Below are 12,437 nucleotides of genomic sequence, written 5' to 3'. Positions count from 1 at the left end.
GCATTCAATTTTTAAACATGGTACAGGGGAATGTTAGCACACTCAGTCATTCAGAGCAGATTTCTTCTACATGTTGTTACAGCTGTGGAAAGGGTTAGAACATAAGGACATAAGAAGAGCGCTGCTGGATCAGGCCAAAGGCCCATCTAGTTCAGCTTCCTATATCTCACAGTGGCCCACCAAATGCTCCAGGGAGCACACAAGACAACAGACACAACCTGAGTCCCAGTGCCCTCCACTGCATCTGGCAATTACAGGCAGCCTGCCTCTAAAACCAAGAGCTTGCACATACCTACTATGACTTGTAACCCATTTGACTTGTAACCTGTAACCTTCTATACCTTGTAACTCGGGTTAGGGACATTGATTGCTTGATTGAATTGATTGAATTGGAAGTGATAATGACATGCTCTGTTTTAATTTAGTGCCATAACCATTCATATGCCTCCTTAATTAGGAGGCATTCATATGCCAAGAGGTCAAGAGCCTAACCTTGACAGATCAATGGGCCAATTCTAAACTGTTGGGCCACTGCAGGAATTAGCATTTCATGGTGGAATGTGCTTTACAGACAACACAAACAGTCTGCTGAAGTTGTAGTAAGCATGAGTTCAAGATGTACGATCTGTCTGACCTAAAAGTAGGGAAGGAGAAGCCTGGACCATGGAACACCAGCATTTCTTTAGAAACCATCAAGTTCCTGAGATAACACTGTTTTTTAAATCTTCACTGACAAGTAGTTTTAATATTACAAACTGCTTCAAGTGCCTTATCTTCCAATCCTATGGACCTTTTAGGACAGCGAGATGAGTTTAGTGCTGTAGCAAAAGCCCAGCAATGGTGCAAAGGTTGCGCTGCAGCTTGGCCCAGCTGGAGCTGCTGCCACAAAGTTGGTGGGCAATTTAGGGGGGAGGTGGCTCTTGGTGGCAGTGACTTGCTCCAGGATCCTATCCCATTTTTCCCATCCCAGAACAGCTCCTGCCTCTCCTCCGACCTGTGTCAGCAAAATGTCTTGCTTGGTCCATGGAGAACCATAAGAGAGTGGGAAAACTGGGCAGCCTAAAAGGAGGTAAGTAAAAAATAGTCAAAAATAATTGTGAGCAAGCGAGATGGTTTGACTCAGTGGCATAGCAATAAGGGGTGGGAGGTGCAGTCCGCTCCAGGTACCAGATACAGGAGCATGATAAAGAAGCACCAGCATTGCTTCTGCTCCAGCCACACCAGTGTCAGACATGCTGGCTGCTATGATCCATTTTATCCATGCAGCACACAGTGAAATACATAGAGGTGTCCACGTTGCTGCCTGTTGGTCCATTTCCATTGAAGAACTTCACTGAAGGACATGGGAAGTCCTGTGTATTCTATTCCATAGGGAAGCAACTGGGAGTGAGGAACATGCTGGGAGCACTGCTTTGCCGATCTGCCCTCTGGTGCACTGCAAAGGGAGCCAGTAGGAGCAGGAAGGGGTCGGCACGGGCAGCATGCCAAGGGTAAGAGGACGCATAGGGTGAACATGGTTGCCACAACCCACTGGGCCCCGAGAAGGAACCATTTGGGCAAGGCTCTTGCTTGCCACTCCGCACCCCCACTTGCCCCCAACCTTTCTGCAGCCCAGCCAGACCCCCCTCCTCTAGCCCGGTCCTCTGCTTGCCAACTTGCCCCAAAGATCCCTAGCACACCATGGAGATTAGCTACAAGTGTTAGTGGATTCCTCCTTTCTCCAAAACCCCAAATAGAGGAGGGCTGCTAAAAACAGAGAAGAGGTATCAAAAAATTACACAGGCCTACAAAATTGAGGGTCAGAAAGTTTTTTCCAAATTTTATGGTGCTTTGATAGGAATTTGGGGTGCCGATCCCAAAAATGGCACCCTTTGCCCTATCCTGTCTAGTTTTGGAGATATAGTATAGCCTCATTAGTGAATGGTTCAAGCAGCTTCCTCATGAGGAAGCCATGGTGTAGGCTTCCTCATGAGGAAGCTGCTCGAACCATTCACTAAAGAGGCTGTGCCATGTCTCCAAAAATAGAGGTGATAGGGCAAAACGGATGCCATGTTTGGAATCAGCACCCTAAATATACGCAGGAATTGGTGTAACGTTTAAGGAAGCAAAATGTGTGTTGACCTGCGTCATCTGTCAAATGCACTGGTTTGAATCATCCTATATGTTGTTTATGTCAAGTCAAACCAACTTAGGAACAGATAGAGAATGAGGCTGGAAATCAATAAATTAGCAGCAAAAAGGATGTTAGCAAAGATTAATTGGTAAATAACTAGACTCTTTTTGAATACATTGATTGCACTATTAAATTTAGTTGGCAAAGGATTGAGGGATTGTGATGGAATGATAAGGTGGTGTCTCTGCATTTGAATGAATTGGATTCAAAGTCATTGAAACTCAAGTTGCACATGGAAGACTCAGAAAAATACTTGAGTCAAGGGCTCCCTGACCTGGCACTTGTCCCCACGCATGCTGACTGCAGTCTGCCTGTGCCTGGGTGTGCTTGCTTTCTGTTGTCGTGCCATGAAGAACCTTGTGGTGCCAGCATTCTGACCGTGAGCAGCAGGGAGTTCCAGCCGGGAGGCAGATAAGGGTTAATGTTTGCTTTAGCATCTGAGCAGGAGGGGGGAGGCGGGAGCGAGCTCTTTTGCCCATCTCTGATTAGGAAGGAAGGAAAGACTCGATGATCATTGGACAAAGGATGGGAGGTTTGATATTTTCTTTGGCTGAGGAATGGCAGGAGGGAGAGCCAAAGGGGGTTCTTGCCTTATGATTGTCTGGCAAAACCCAGGGAGGAGGCAGGGAAGCGGGGGGGGGGGGAGGAGAGGCAGTTCATAGTGATCATGTTTTCCACTGCATGGCTGGTGGGGGAGAGGAACCCTCATTGAATGACCAGCTTCAGTGGGCCTGCTTTGGAGAAGAGCTGCAAAGGATCAGGTCGTCCTGGTAAACCGCCCAGCTGCTGCACATGACCCTCTTCTGTCTTGCCTCTTCTGTCCCTGCTCTCTCGCAGTCCTTCCCACCCCCTCCTGCCCTGTTTACGGATGAGATGGAGCAGCAGGGAAGTGTTTAAAGAGAACTCCAACACACACATCCTGACATCAGCCCCATTTTTTCCCCATGGCTGGGTTTTTAAAGGGGGTGGCTCGACTTTAAAATTGCAAAAGGGTGACTTGGCGTCTCAGAAAGTGCCCATTTTTGAGTCAAGTAACAGGGGGATGGAGACTTGTGACTTGACTTGAGTTACTTTGTGCTGGATTTTCCCATTCGTGAGAATTAGGAAACTAATGCATCAACACATCAAGAACATTGATGCAGAAATATTTAATGAGGATTTGGTGGTGAATAACAGGCCTTTTACCTGGCATACTACCACTGTAAAATCGCACAGGGACAGAGTTAATGGTGTTTGGAATTAATTACTTCACTCTTCTCATGAACTGCTTTATCATGTTCAGCTCAGGCCTCATTAGGATAATGTAGCATTTGGGAGCAAAAACACAACCCTGTAAACCAGCACGGAGTTGTGACCCACATGTGGCACATGGACTCAGAGTTTGTGAAATGCTGTTCTAACTCACTGCATGGGAGGAACTGCAGAAATGAGGTCTACATCCCCTGTTGGGCATTTATTGGTACCATCAAGGTTACAACACTGCACCACTAAGTACATTGGAGTAACTTTTGGTAAGAAACAGTTAACTGGAACTAGATTGTGTCCACATATTTTAGATATTATATTCCTTTCTTCTTATCAGTTGCCCTCTTTCATTCAATTCAGGCCTCAGCACTATAATGAAGCATTTTGGGGAAAAGATACAAAATAGTAAACCAGCCCCAGAAGCTAAGATGGAGAAGATCTCCACAGCCACCACGTACTTCCCCTTGGTGCTCAGGTACGTTGGCACAAAGGACAACCAAACACTGCAAAAGACCAACATGCTGAAGGTGATGAACTTGGCTTCATTGAAAGTATCTGGTAACTTCCTGGCTAGGAAAGCCACAGTGAAGCTGACAATGGCCAGGAAGCCCATAAAGCCCAAGACACAGTAAAACATGAGAGCTGAACCTTCATTACATTGCAGTACAATTTCTTTAGTGATTGAGTGCATGTCAGCATCTGGGAATGGAGGGGATGTTGAGAGCCACACAGTACAAAGTGTGGCTTGAAAAAGGGAGCAGGAAAGAACCACTGAGCTGGCCAGTTGATTCCCCACCCATTTCCTCACCCTCGAGCCTGGCTTGGTAGCCATGAAAGCTAAAATGACAATGGTGGTCTTGGCCAATATACAGGAAACAGCCACTGTGAAGATGATGCTAAAACCAGTTTGTCGAAGGAGACATGCTGTCTTCCCAGGCTGTCCCATGAAGATCAAAACACAAAGGAAGGAGAGCAAGAGAGAGATGAGGAGAGCGTAGGTGAGGTTCCGGTTGTTGGCTTTGACAATGGGAGTGTCTTTGTTCTTCATAAAGATGCCCATCACAGAAGCTGTGATGAAAGAAAAGAAAATTGCTGAAGTGGCCAAGCCAATTCCCAAAGGATCCCCATAAGACAAGAAGCTGATGATTTTTGGAGCGCAGGAATCCTGGCCAGGGTTTGAATACTGATCTTCTGGACACTCAAAGCAACTATCAGTGTCTGGAAAACAAGATCTGGTTTCAGTATATGACAGCCCCATACACAATTCACTGCTGTAACTAAGCATTCATAATACAGAATCTGGAATAAAAGCTGCTGATTGGAAACTGAAAGGATTTTTTTGCCGTTGGGATGGGGGTCAATTCCTCCCCCCAATTTAGTGGGATGTGATCTGGTTGATTCCAGTTAACCATGGATGGCAATATTTGAAGTTAACACTACCTCCACATTGTGGGTTATTATTTATGTAACAGCACCAATGTCCATTGTAAATTATTGTTGATTGATTGAGCAATACAGAAAATATTGACTGATGGACGGTTGATTTATCAAGTGTAGTAAAAGAGTAAATACACACTGCGTGTTACAGTAAAAAGAGTAAATTCAGCAGGTACAGTGTGCTTCATGGTCTTATTGGACAGCAGACGTGACAACCAGTTAACAACACTTTCTAATTTGAGCCATTTTTATCTGTTCCAGCAGTGTAGCTAGAAGAGGTGCAAAACACTAAGTTTTGCAGAGAGCCTCACCGTGAAGTGCAAGCTGCCCCCTCCCCTTTGGAGCCTTTCTATATGCTTCAGTTTTGCTCTAGCAGCCCAGAACGGCTCCGGAAAGGAGGGGGTCTGGTCTCTGGCATGGCACGGTGAGGCTGCCTGCAAAACTTTGTGCTTTGCACCCCCTCTAGCTACTCTACTGATTTGGACAATCTGATACAGAGATGCTGCCTATACATATGTTGATGTTGACATGACATATCTTACTGTCTTGGGTTGAAATCTTCCCTTCTGGACACGGGAGGCAGTCGTAGCAGCAAAAAGGCTCCCCTTCCTTCTTTCTCCTGAAGAAACCTGAATGACAATTGTCATTACAAACTGAAAGGGGCAGTACCTGCTGGGAAATGGGAGTGGGGAATATTTCAGCATCATGAGATGTGTTTTGGGAATAAACATCTCTCAAAGAAGATGGTCTGCTACTGGCTCTGCTTCCCCACAATCACTACTGGTGCACCCCACCAGTCCTGCCTTACTGTGTGGTGGGGAGCCAGGAGGACTTTGCTGTCTCAAGAATGGGCTGGGCATGAGTATCAGCTCTACCTGCAAAACCAGCAATCAAGTGGTTCCAGTTTGCTTCTGCTCCTTCATGCTTGTTACAAATGCATTACAATTTGCTTTTCTTTTCCACCCTGGCACTTTTTTTGGTCAGTTGCTAAATTGATCACTTTACAGCTCCTGCTCCTGTTATAATAGACTTGGCATCCTAAAGCAAGGCTAACCCAAAATGCCCCTTCAGTTTCCTACAGACCAATCCTAACCTGCCCTGGACCAGGTAGGCCGGCAGGCCTGCCCCACATCCAAGGTAGGGTTAGGACTGAAAGCGGCTCAGTCTGGGGTAAGGGGAATTGTTTTCCCTCACCCCAGGTAAATGGTGGCAGCAGCCCTAATGGGGCTACTCAAATCTCTGCCACTGATCCTAGCAGCCCGGAACTGCTACAGACTGCCCAGGAATGAGGATATGATTACTCTCCCTGTCGCATGAAGGTGCTTTACGACACTTTTGTGACACTGCTGGGCAAACACAAGGGACGTGTGACATCCCAGCGCACTTTCATTATTGCACCCATAGTCTCATTTGCAGGTTTCCACACTGAAAACATGTATATTGATTCATATTGATGATGGAGCAAAATTGGTAAGCTCTTCTCAGAGGCTGCTTTTGGCAGCCACCCTTTTATCTTCAAGAAGTCCTGTGGTATTGACCCAACTAATCATAAAGCATTGTTCTCAAGCAGTGGTTTCCAAACTTTTTAGCATCAGGAACTACGTTAAAAAAAATTTCACTATAGCAGCTGCTCAAGCCTCAGCGGCTATAATGGTGAATGGGCACCAATGGTGACTGGGTAGCAGTCAACACTGAGGAATCTATAAGATACACTTGAAAAGTTCAAATACCCCACCTGGTTAAACCTGCTGGGCCAAACAATGGCATCCTCATGAACAGTGAGCCCCTTGTCTGTGGAAGTCACTGGGTCTACTTTTCCAACTTTGACTCTCAGAAAAGACATGTTTGGGAATGTGACCCAGTTGATAAGATCATATCCAGCTATTAATTCCCCATTTTCATCAAAGGAAATCCTTTTCCCAGTAGTGGTGTTAAAGGCGATGTTTCTCAAATAGTGGTGGAGCTACAAGGAACCACAACAGAAGAAGAATTTCAAAGGAGGCACAAGACATACTAATACATAACAGTGTGCTGATCTTTGACAATCGACACATTTCAGAAGAACAAAATCTAATTCCAGAAAGAGACAGAGCAGAGACAATCAGGACAACCCCTTACTAGCAGGTTTACAAGAAAACTAACATGAACCTGAAAAGCAAAGCAAATGCTGCCTTGTGCATGGGTTAATAAATGAAGGAGTGTGCCTATTTGGCAGAACTATCTTCTTTTCCAAGAAATTCTGGATATCCACTTGGAATCAGTTTCTGTCTCTGTAAAACACATGCTGAACTGAGGAATGATGGATTCATTCATCCCTCCCATCTGATTCCATCCCTTGGTCCAGTGGTTCTCAAACATTTTAGAGGCTCCCCCTCCAGCAGCAGCTTGTCCAGCCCTTGATAAACTGAATGTAATCTGCCCTGTGGATTTAATGAACCACCAAAAAGTAGGTCATGACCCACTGGTGGGTCCAGGACCCACAGTTTGAGAACTACTGCCTTATTCTATTTTCTTCCATCTCCCCTGCATCCTGCCCCTGTGCTGACGGAAGGTGAAGGGGGATAACAAGATGCAGACATGAGTAGGAGAGAAAACTGGGTGAATTAGTCCTCATTATGGCTATGTGGCTCTTGAAAAGGAGGGGATTCTAGAATTCAACCCACTCTCGCATTCAGCCATCCAGTACTGGAGTTGCGTGAGATGGTCAAGAACTTCCCTCTATCCACTCTCTCCAACCCATGCATAATATCACATGTCTCAATTATGCCCCCTCCCCCAGGCACCTTCTGTCTAGACTGAATAGCCCCAAACACAGTGGACCTTTTCTTGTGGGAGATATCCCCATCCACTAATCTTTTGTGCACCATTACCTGCCATGGTGGATGATTTCGGATCTTCTCTCTCCATCCATATGGCATTGCTCTGTTTTTGAATTTTGATGAATACATGGAATGCAAAGCATGTGCCACAGCATAGACAGCATTGTAGACACTGTAGCTGTGGCTAGTCATGCTGGTTTCAAACACAGACCCAGGAAGAGTCTCCAGCTTCTCCTCTCCAGTGCAGTTATCTCTGCCCACCTGATTTGCGACAGAGCTGGGGAATGAACAATCAAATGCCTTTTCCCAGAATTCCCTGAAAAAGCCATCTTCTTTTTGGGAGGCAGGATTTCTGAGCTGAATAAATTTCTGGAATCCAAGTAGCTCTTCAGAGTGAATGGCAAAAGACAGAGCGCCGTGGAGGAAATCAATGTCCCAGTGCCTTAGGAAGGAAAATGATGTGAAGTCCATCTGGGCTGTCATAAGCCAGACTTTACCCTTGATATTTGCTGCTATACCCTCAAAATCTGCAAAGTGGTTCAGCATCCTCAAGATCATTGTGGTCTGAATTTCTCCATACACAAGCACAACATTGGCAGTGCTTCTCTGAATGATGTTGATTGTTTGGAAACTGTCGCTCTCCATTTTGGTAATAGATGATGATATGAGTGGAAATCGTGCTATGAAGTCAAAGCAGATGCCTCTCCGTTTAAACATGGCAAGCACATTGTCTATAAATACCTCCGTATTATCTTCATTATGAGAAACCACTCCAATCCATGTCCATGCAAAATGTAACAGTAACTGGAGAATCCCTCTGTATTGATGGGCTTCAGCAGGGAACATCTGATGGAAGAAAACTTGAGTGTTGTCGTTCATCACCGGAGGACAGCCATACAGAAACTAAAGATCATTTGAAACGGGGGATGTGAAGACATAGTTTCAAAATAAACTCTACGCATAGGTTTTTATTTATACTGATATACTTGCAAAATGGTTTCAGGGCAAGCATTTGTCCACCGAGATCCAATCAAGTTTCAATTTGCAATTCAGTCAGTCTTTTATATATATATATAAAATAGTGATTTTCATCCACTGTGCCATGGCACATTGGTGCGCCATGAGGGGTCCACAGGCGTGCCACGGGACTTTGGGAGATGGTTATTTATTAGTAGGGTCATTAGGAAATGTAAGCCCATCACCAACAGAATTTACTCCTGCTAATTGGGTAAGAGGCACTTTTTCAAGTGAGTGCTCCTTTTTTTAGCAGGGGGAGAGTAACTGGCCCACCTCACCCCAGCACTGTCTGTTCTAGTGGCTGTCTGCTGGTATTCATTTGCATCTTTTTAGATTGTGAGCCCTTTTGGGACAGGGAGCCATTTAGTTATTTGATTTTTCTCTGTAAACCGCTTTGTAAACTTTTAGTTGAAAAGCGGTATATAAATAAATAAATAAATAAATAAATAAATAAATAAATAAATAAATAAACAGAATGCCTTGTCAATGGGCAAAAATCTGATGCTAAACCATTTTAGCAACTTGCCAGTGTGCCAGGAGATGAAACTCTACACATACGTTTTGGTTTATACTGATATACTTGCCAAATGGTTTCAGGGCATGCATATGGCCACTGAGATCCAATCAATTTTCAATTTAAAATTCAGTCAGTCTTTTTTTATATATATAAAACAATGATTTTCAACCACTGTGCCATGGCACATTGGTGCGCAATGAGGGGTCCACAGGCGTGCCACGGGACTTTGGGAGATGGTCATTTATTAGTAGGGTCATTGGGAAATGTGAGCCCATCACCAACAGAATGCTGTGCCTTGTCAATGGGCCAAAAACAGATGCTAAACAATTTTAGCACCTTGCCAGTGTGCCAGGAGATGAAAAAGGTCGACAATTGCCGATATAGAAGAAGGAGTCACAATAATACTTGTTTGGATCAATATGATGGAAATATAAAGGCAGAATTTCAGAAGGCATTTTGATGCAAAGACTGTACACTGTGGATTAGCAACATGCAATAGAATACTAGAAGAATGTTAGACTGCCAAAGTTTGTTGGACACCTAGATGGTTGTTGGAAGGACATGGTACATATCTACACTCTCCAATTCCTTTCCTAGGCTGCGCTTCCAGTTCTGCTGCTCCTTTGTATCTAAACAGACAAGAATCAAATTCACACCGAGGAATGGAGGGCAGCATATTTGTCGGAAGGTGCATTAGACAGACCGTCTCTCTTGGAACTTTACTTATAGTGCACCTGACCCAAAGTTTTCCCAGTGACATAGCTATAAAAAAAACCTTTTATTCATCTCACTTTCATCTGCTTTGCTAACTTCCACATCTTACCTGTGGAATTTTGTAGATGCACAGAATGGCGGCCATATGTAAGGGAACTATAGAGGTAGGTCCCCCAATGACAGCCGCTGGAATGCTTTTCCTGCCACACTTGTAGTTAGGCACAATTCTGCCCCACCCAAAGAGAAGTTCTACCGAGGCAAGATAGATCCCGCTTTCAATGAAGTGGCTGTTATAGAGGTGGAAGCCCAGAGTGGCATTGGGTAAAATCAAGGGATTTGCATTGATCTCCTTGACTGCAAATTCCAAGGCCAGAATGTGCTGATAATTCTGAGTCAGGAACCTGCAATGAGCATGACAAGCGTACGTAAATAAGATCACAGCATTTGTTTTTTCACCGTACAGGGGTTTCGTGATTCAGAGTTAAAGCCTTTCACCCATATGATGCCAACTGTCTAAGAAAAAAAGGGAGGATAATCATCATGATTGTTATTCCAAAACTAGGGACAGGCCGTCTTTCAAAAAAGAAAATGGTAAATATACATTCTGTCACTCTGCAGCAACAGTGACAGAGTGAAAATCAATTGACGTCAAGGTTCATCTCCAAATATTCTCTACCTTCTGAAACTAGATCCAAACTACAACCGGTTTGCCTGAAGATATTACCATCACATTTGTAGGATACAATTAATGCACACGCAGACCCCTTACATGTGTTCATCAAAGAGTTCCTGTGATGGATGTTTCACGAAAGTGATCTCATCTGAAAATATGTAGATCTGGGAAAGAATGCCAGCAACGATGAGGTCTCCTGCCTGGAAATACTTGTGGAGAATAGCAAGAGGGTTACCGATGGCACACTTTGCAATAGGAACCTCACACACAATCTGTGGCAGCATCACAAACACTGACACCAAGAATACAATCATCTTGCAGGGAAAAAATCAGCCCTGCAACATCTAAGACATGTCAATAATTCCTCTGCCCCCCCTTTTCATTTGTGCATCCTTGAATAGCACAGCGCACATAAATGGCCACTCGCTCCCCAGAATAAAAGTGCAGATGGCACAGTGTAAACAATTAGGAAATAGACCAACAGAATCCAGTGTGATTCTGCACCATGTCTGACCTGCACCATGGGTATTAATAACATCCTGTAGTTGAAGCCTGTAGTTTTACAAGTAGCCACTAGATGTCCCTTGGAAATTTGCAGAGGGGGCAAAAACACAAGATTTAATCACGGGTAATTTGATAACCACAAGGGACATTATCGCCTCCTCAGAATTATAGGTTGTCTTGATATTGTGGAAGAAAATATGTTTATGAGACCGTAGCAAGACATTTCTGCAAGACTTTGAAAAGCAGTTTTTCCTACTTGTGAAGAAAAGTAGGTGGTAGTAGGACAGATGCATACTGGATGATTATCTCCTGGCCAAATGCATCCCAGTTCTTGGCATCCCAGGCAATGGCGTCACAAGGGTTTGCATCACCTGGTGTGGGAGAGCAGCACATCACACCCACGATGGACCTCTCCCATGCAAAGGGTGGGGCAATGCCTTAGGCAGTGGGCGTGGTGATGTACCATTGCCCCACCCCTCTGTTTTTTGGGGTAAAACTTTTGATAGAATAGAAATATTTCAACACCGGTTGTTTCATTGCATCACAAATGAAATTACGCATCTAATGATATATAAGATGATGGTATTATTCAAAAATACCAAGATTTTAAAATTTTTGGCTAGTAGTGGTGTCACCCCCATGTGTGGTGTCACCCCCCTGTGTGCTGTCACCCAGTGCGGCTTGCGCCCCCTGCACCCCCTAATGATGCCACTGATTCCTGGACATTCAAGTCTATTTTTTGTGTCCTAATTTTTTACATTTGCATAAATGGGTAACAAACAAATGATAACTGGATAACAAACCCCATATATCCTAAGCCTCTTATTCCAGCCCTAACCCTCACTCCTACCTTTGCTTTTTTAAATTTAAAAAGTATGTCTAATATAAATACACGTATGTTAGGACACAAATGTCCAATACTGGAACACCTTGAACCAGCACACGGTTATCCGGTCGAGGACACAATGGTCCTGTCACTCAAGTGAATATAGCATACTGGTTAAGAGACCAAGAATGTCCAATTAGAAGAGGGTGTCAAACTTGTTTCGTACAGAGGGCTGAAGTTGGCATTCATGGTGACTGCTGAGGGCCGAAATGTCATCATTAAGCAGGCAGTGACATCATTAAGCAGATGATGGCCAGAAATAAGCACTGTGTTCTCACATAGAAACTCATTAGCTGCAAATGATCGAAAGGAAAATTCTCAAATCATGTCCATATTTCCAAGATAAGAGAGAACCCATTTGTCACACTGGGAGAGCCCAATTATAATGGGAGCTGGATAAATTGCTTCAATGGGCCGCATTTGAACCACAGGCCTTCTGTTTGATACCCCAG

General features: G+C 44.4%; 1 protein-coding gene across 1 annotated transcript; it reads right to left on the bottom strand.

Moving 5' to 3' along the window:
• Positions 1-3,725: 3,725 nt before the first annotated feature.
• On the bottom strand, positions 3,726-10,909 carry LOC136653778 (vomeronasal type-2 receptor 26-like). The gene is made up of 6 exons (XM_066630658.1): positions 10,692-10,909; positions 10,032-10,209; positions 7,726-8,577; positions 6,591-6,818; positions 5,398-5,524; positions 3,726-4,636 (listed from the first exon to the last, which is right to left on the bottom strand). Exons 1-6 carry the CDS (start codon positions 10,907-10,909, stop codon positions 3,726-3,728), a joined length of 2,514 nt encoding a protein of 837 aa, XP_066486755.1.
• Positions 10,910-12,437: the final 1,528 nt, after the last annotated feature.

Source organism: Tiliqua scincoides, chromosome 5 (genome assembly GCF_035046505.1).
Source record: "Tiliqua scincoides isolate rTilSci1 chromosome 5, rTilSci1.hap2, whole genome shotgun sequence".
Taxonomy (NCBI): Eukaryota; Metazoa; Chordata; class Lepidosauria; order Squamata; family Scincidae; genus Tiliqua; species Tiliqua scincoides.
Note: the sequence above shows the minus strand (reverse complement) of the source record. Positions and strands in the feature narration are given on the sequence as shown.

Bases quoted from the DNA above. Each gene is read 5' to 3' on its own strand.
- LOC136653778 (XM_066630658.1), bottom strand. From the start codon at position 10,909: ATGATTGTATTCTTGGTGTCAGTGTTTGTGATGCTGCCACAGATTGTG. The intron at 8,578-10,031 runs GTAAGATGTGGA...AATGATCTTTAG, and splicing joins GCATCTACAAAATTCCACAG to TTTCTGTATGGCTGTCCTCC. The intron at 6,819-7,725 runs GTAATGGTGCAC...GGTTCCTTGTAG, and splicing joins GAAATCATCCACCATGGCAG to CTCCACCACTATTTGAGAAA.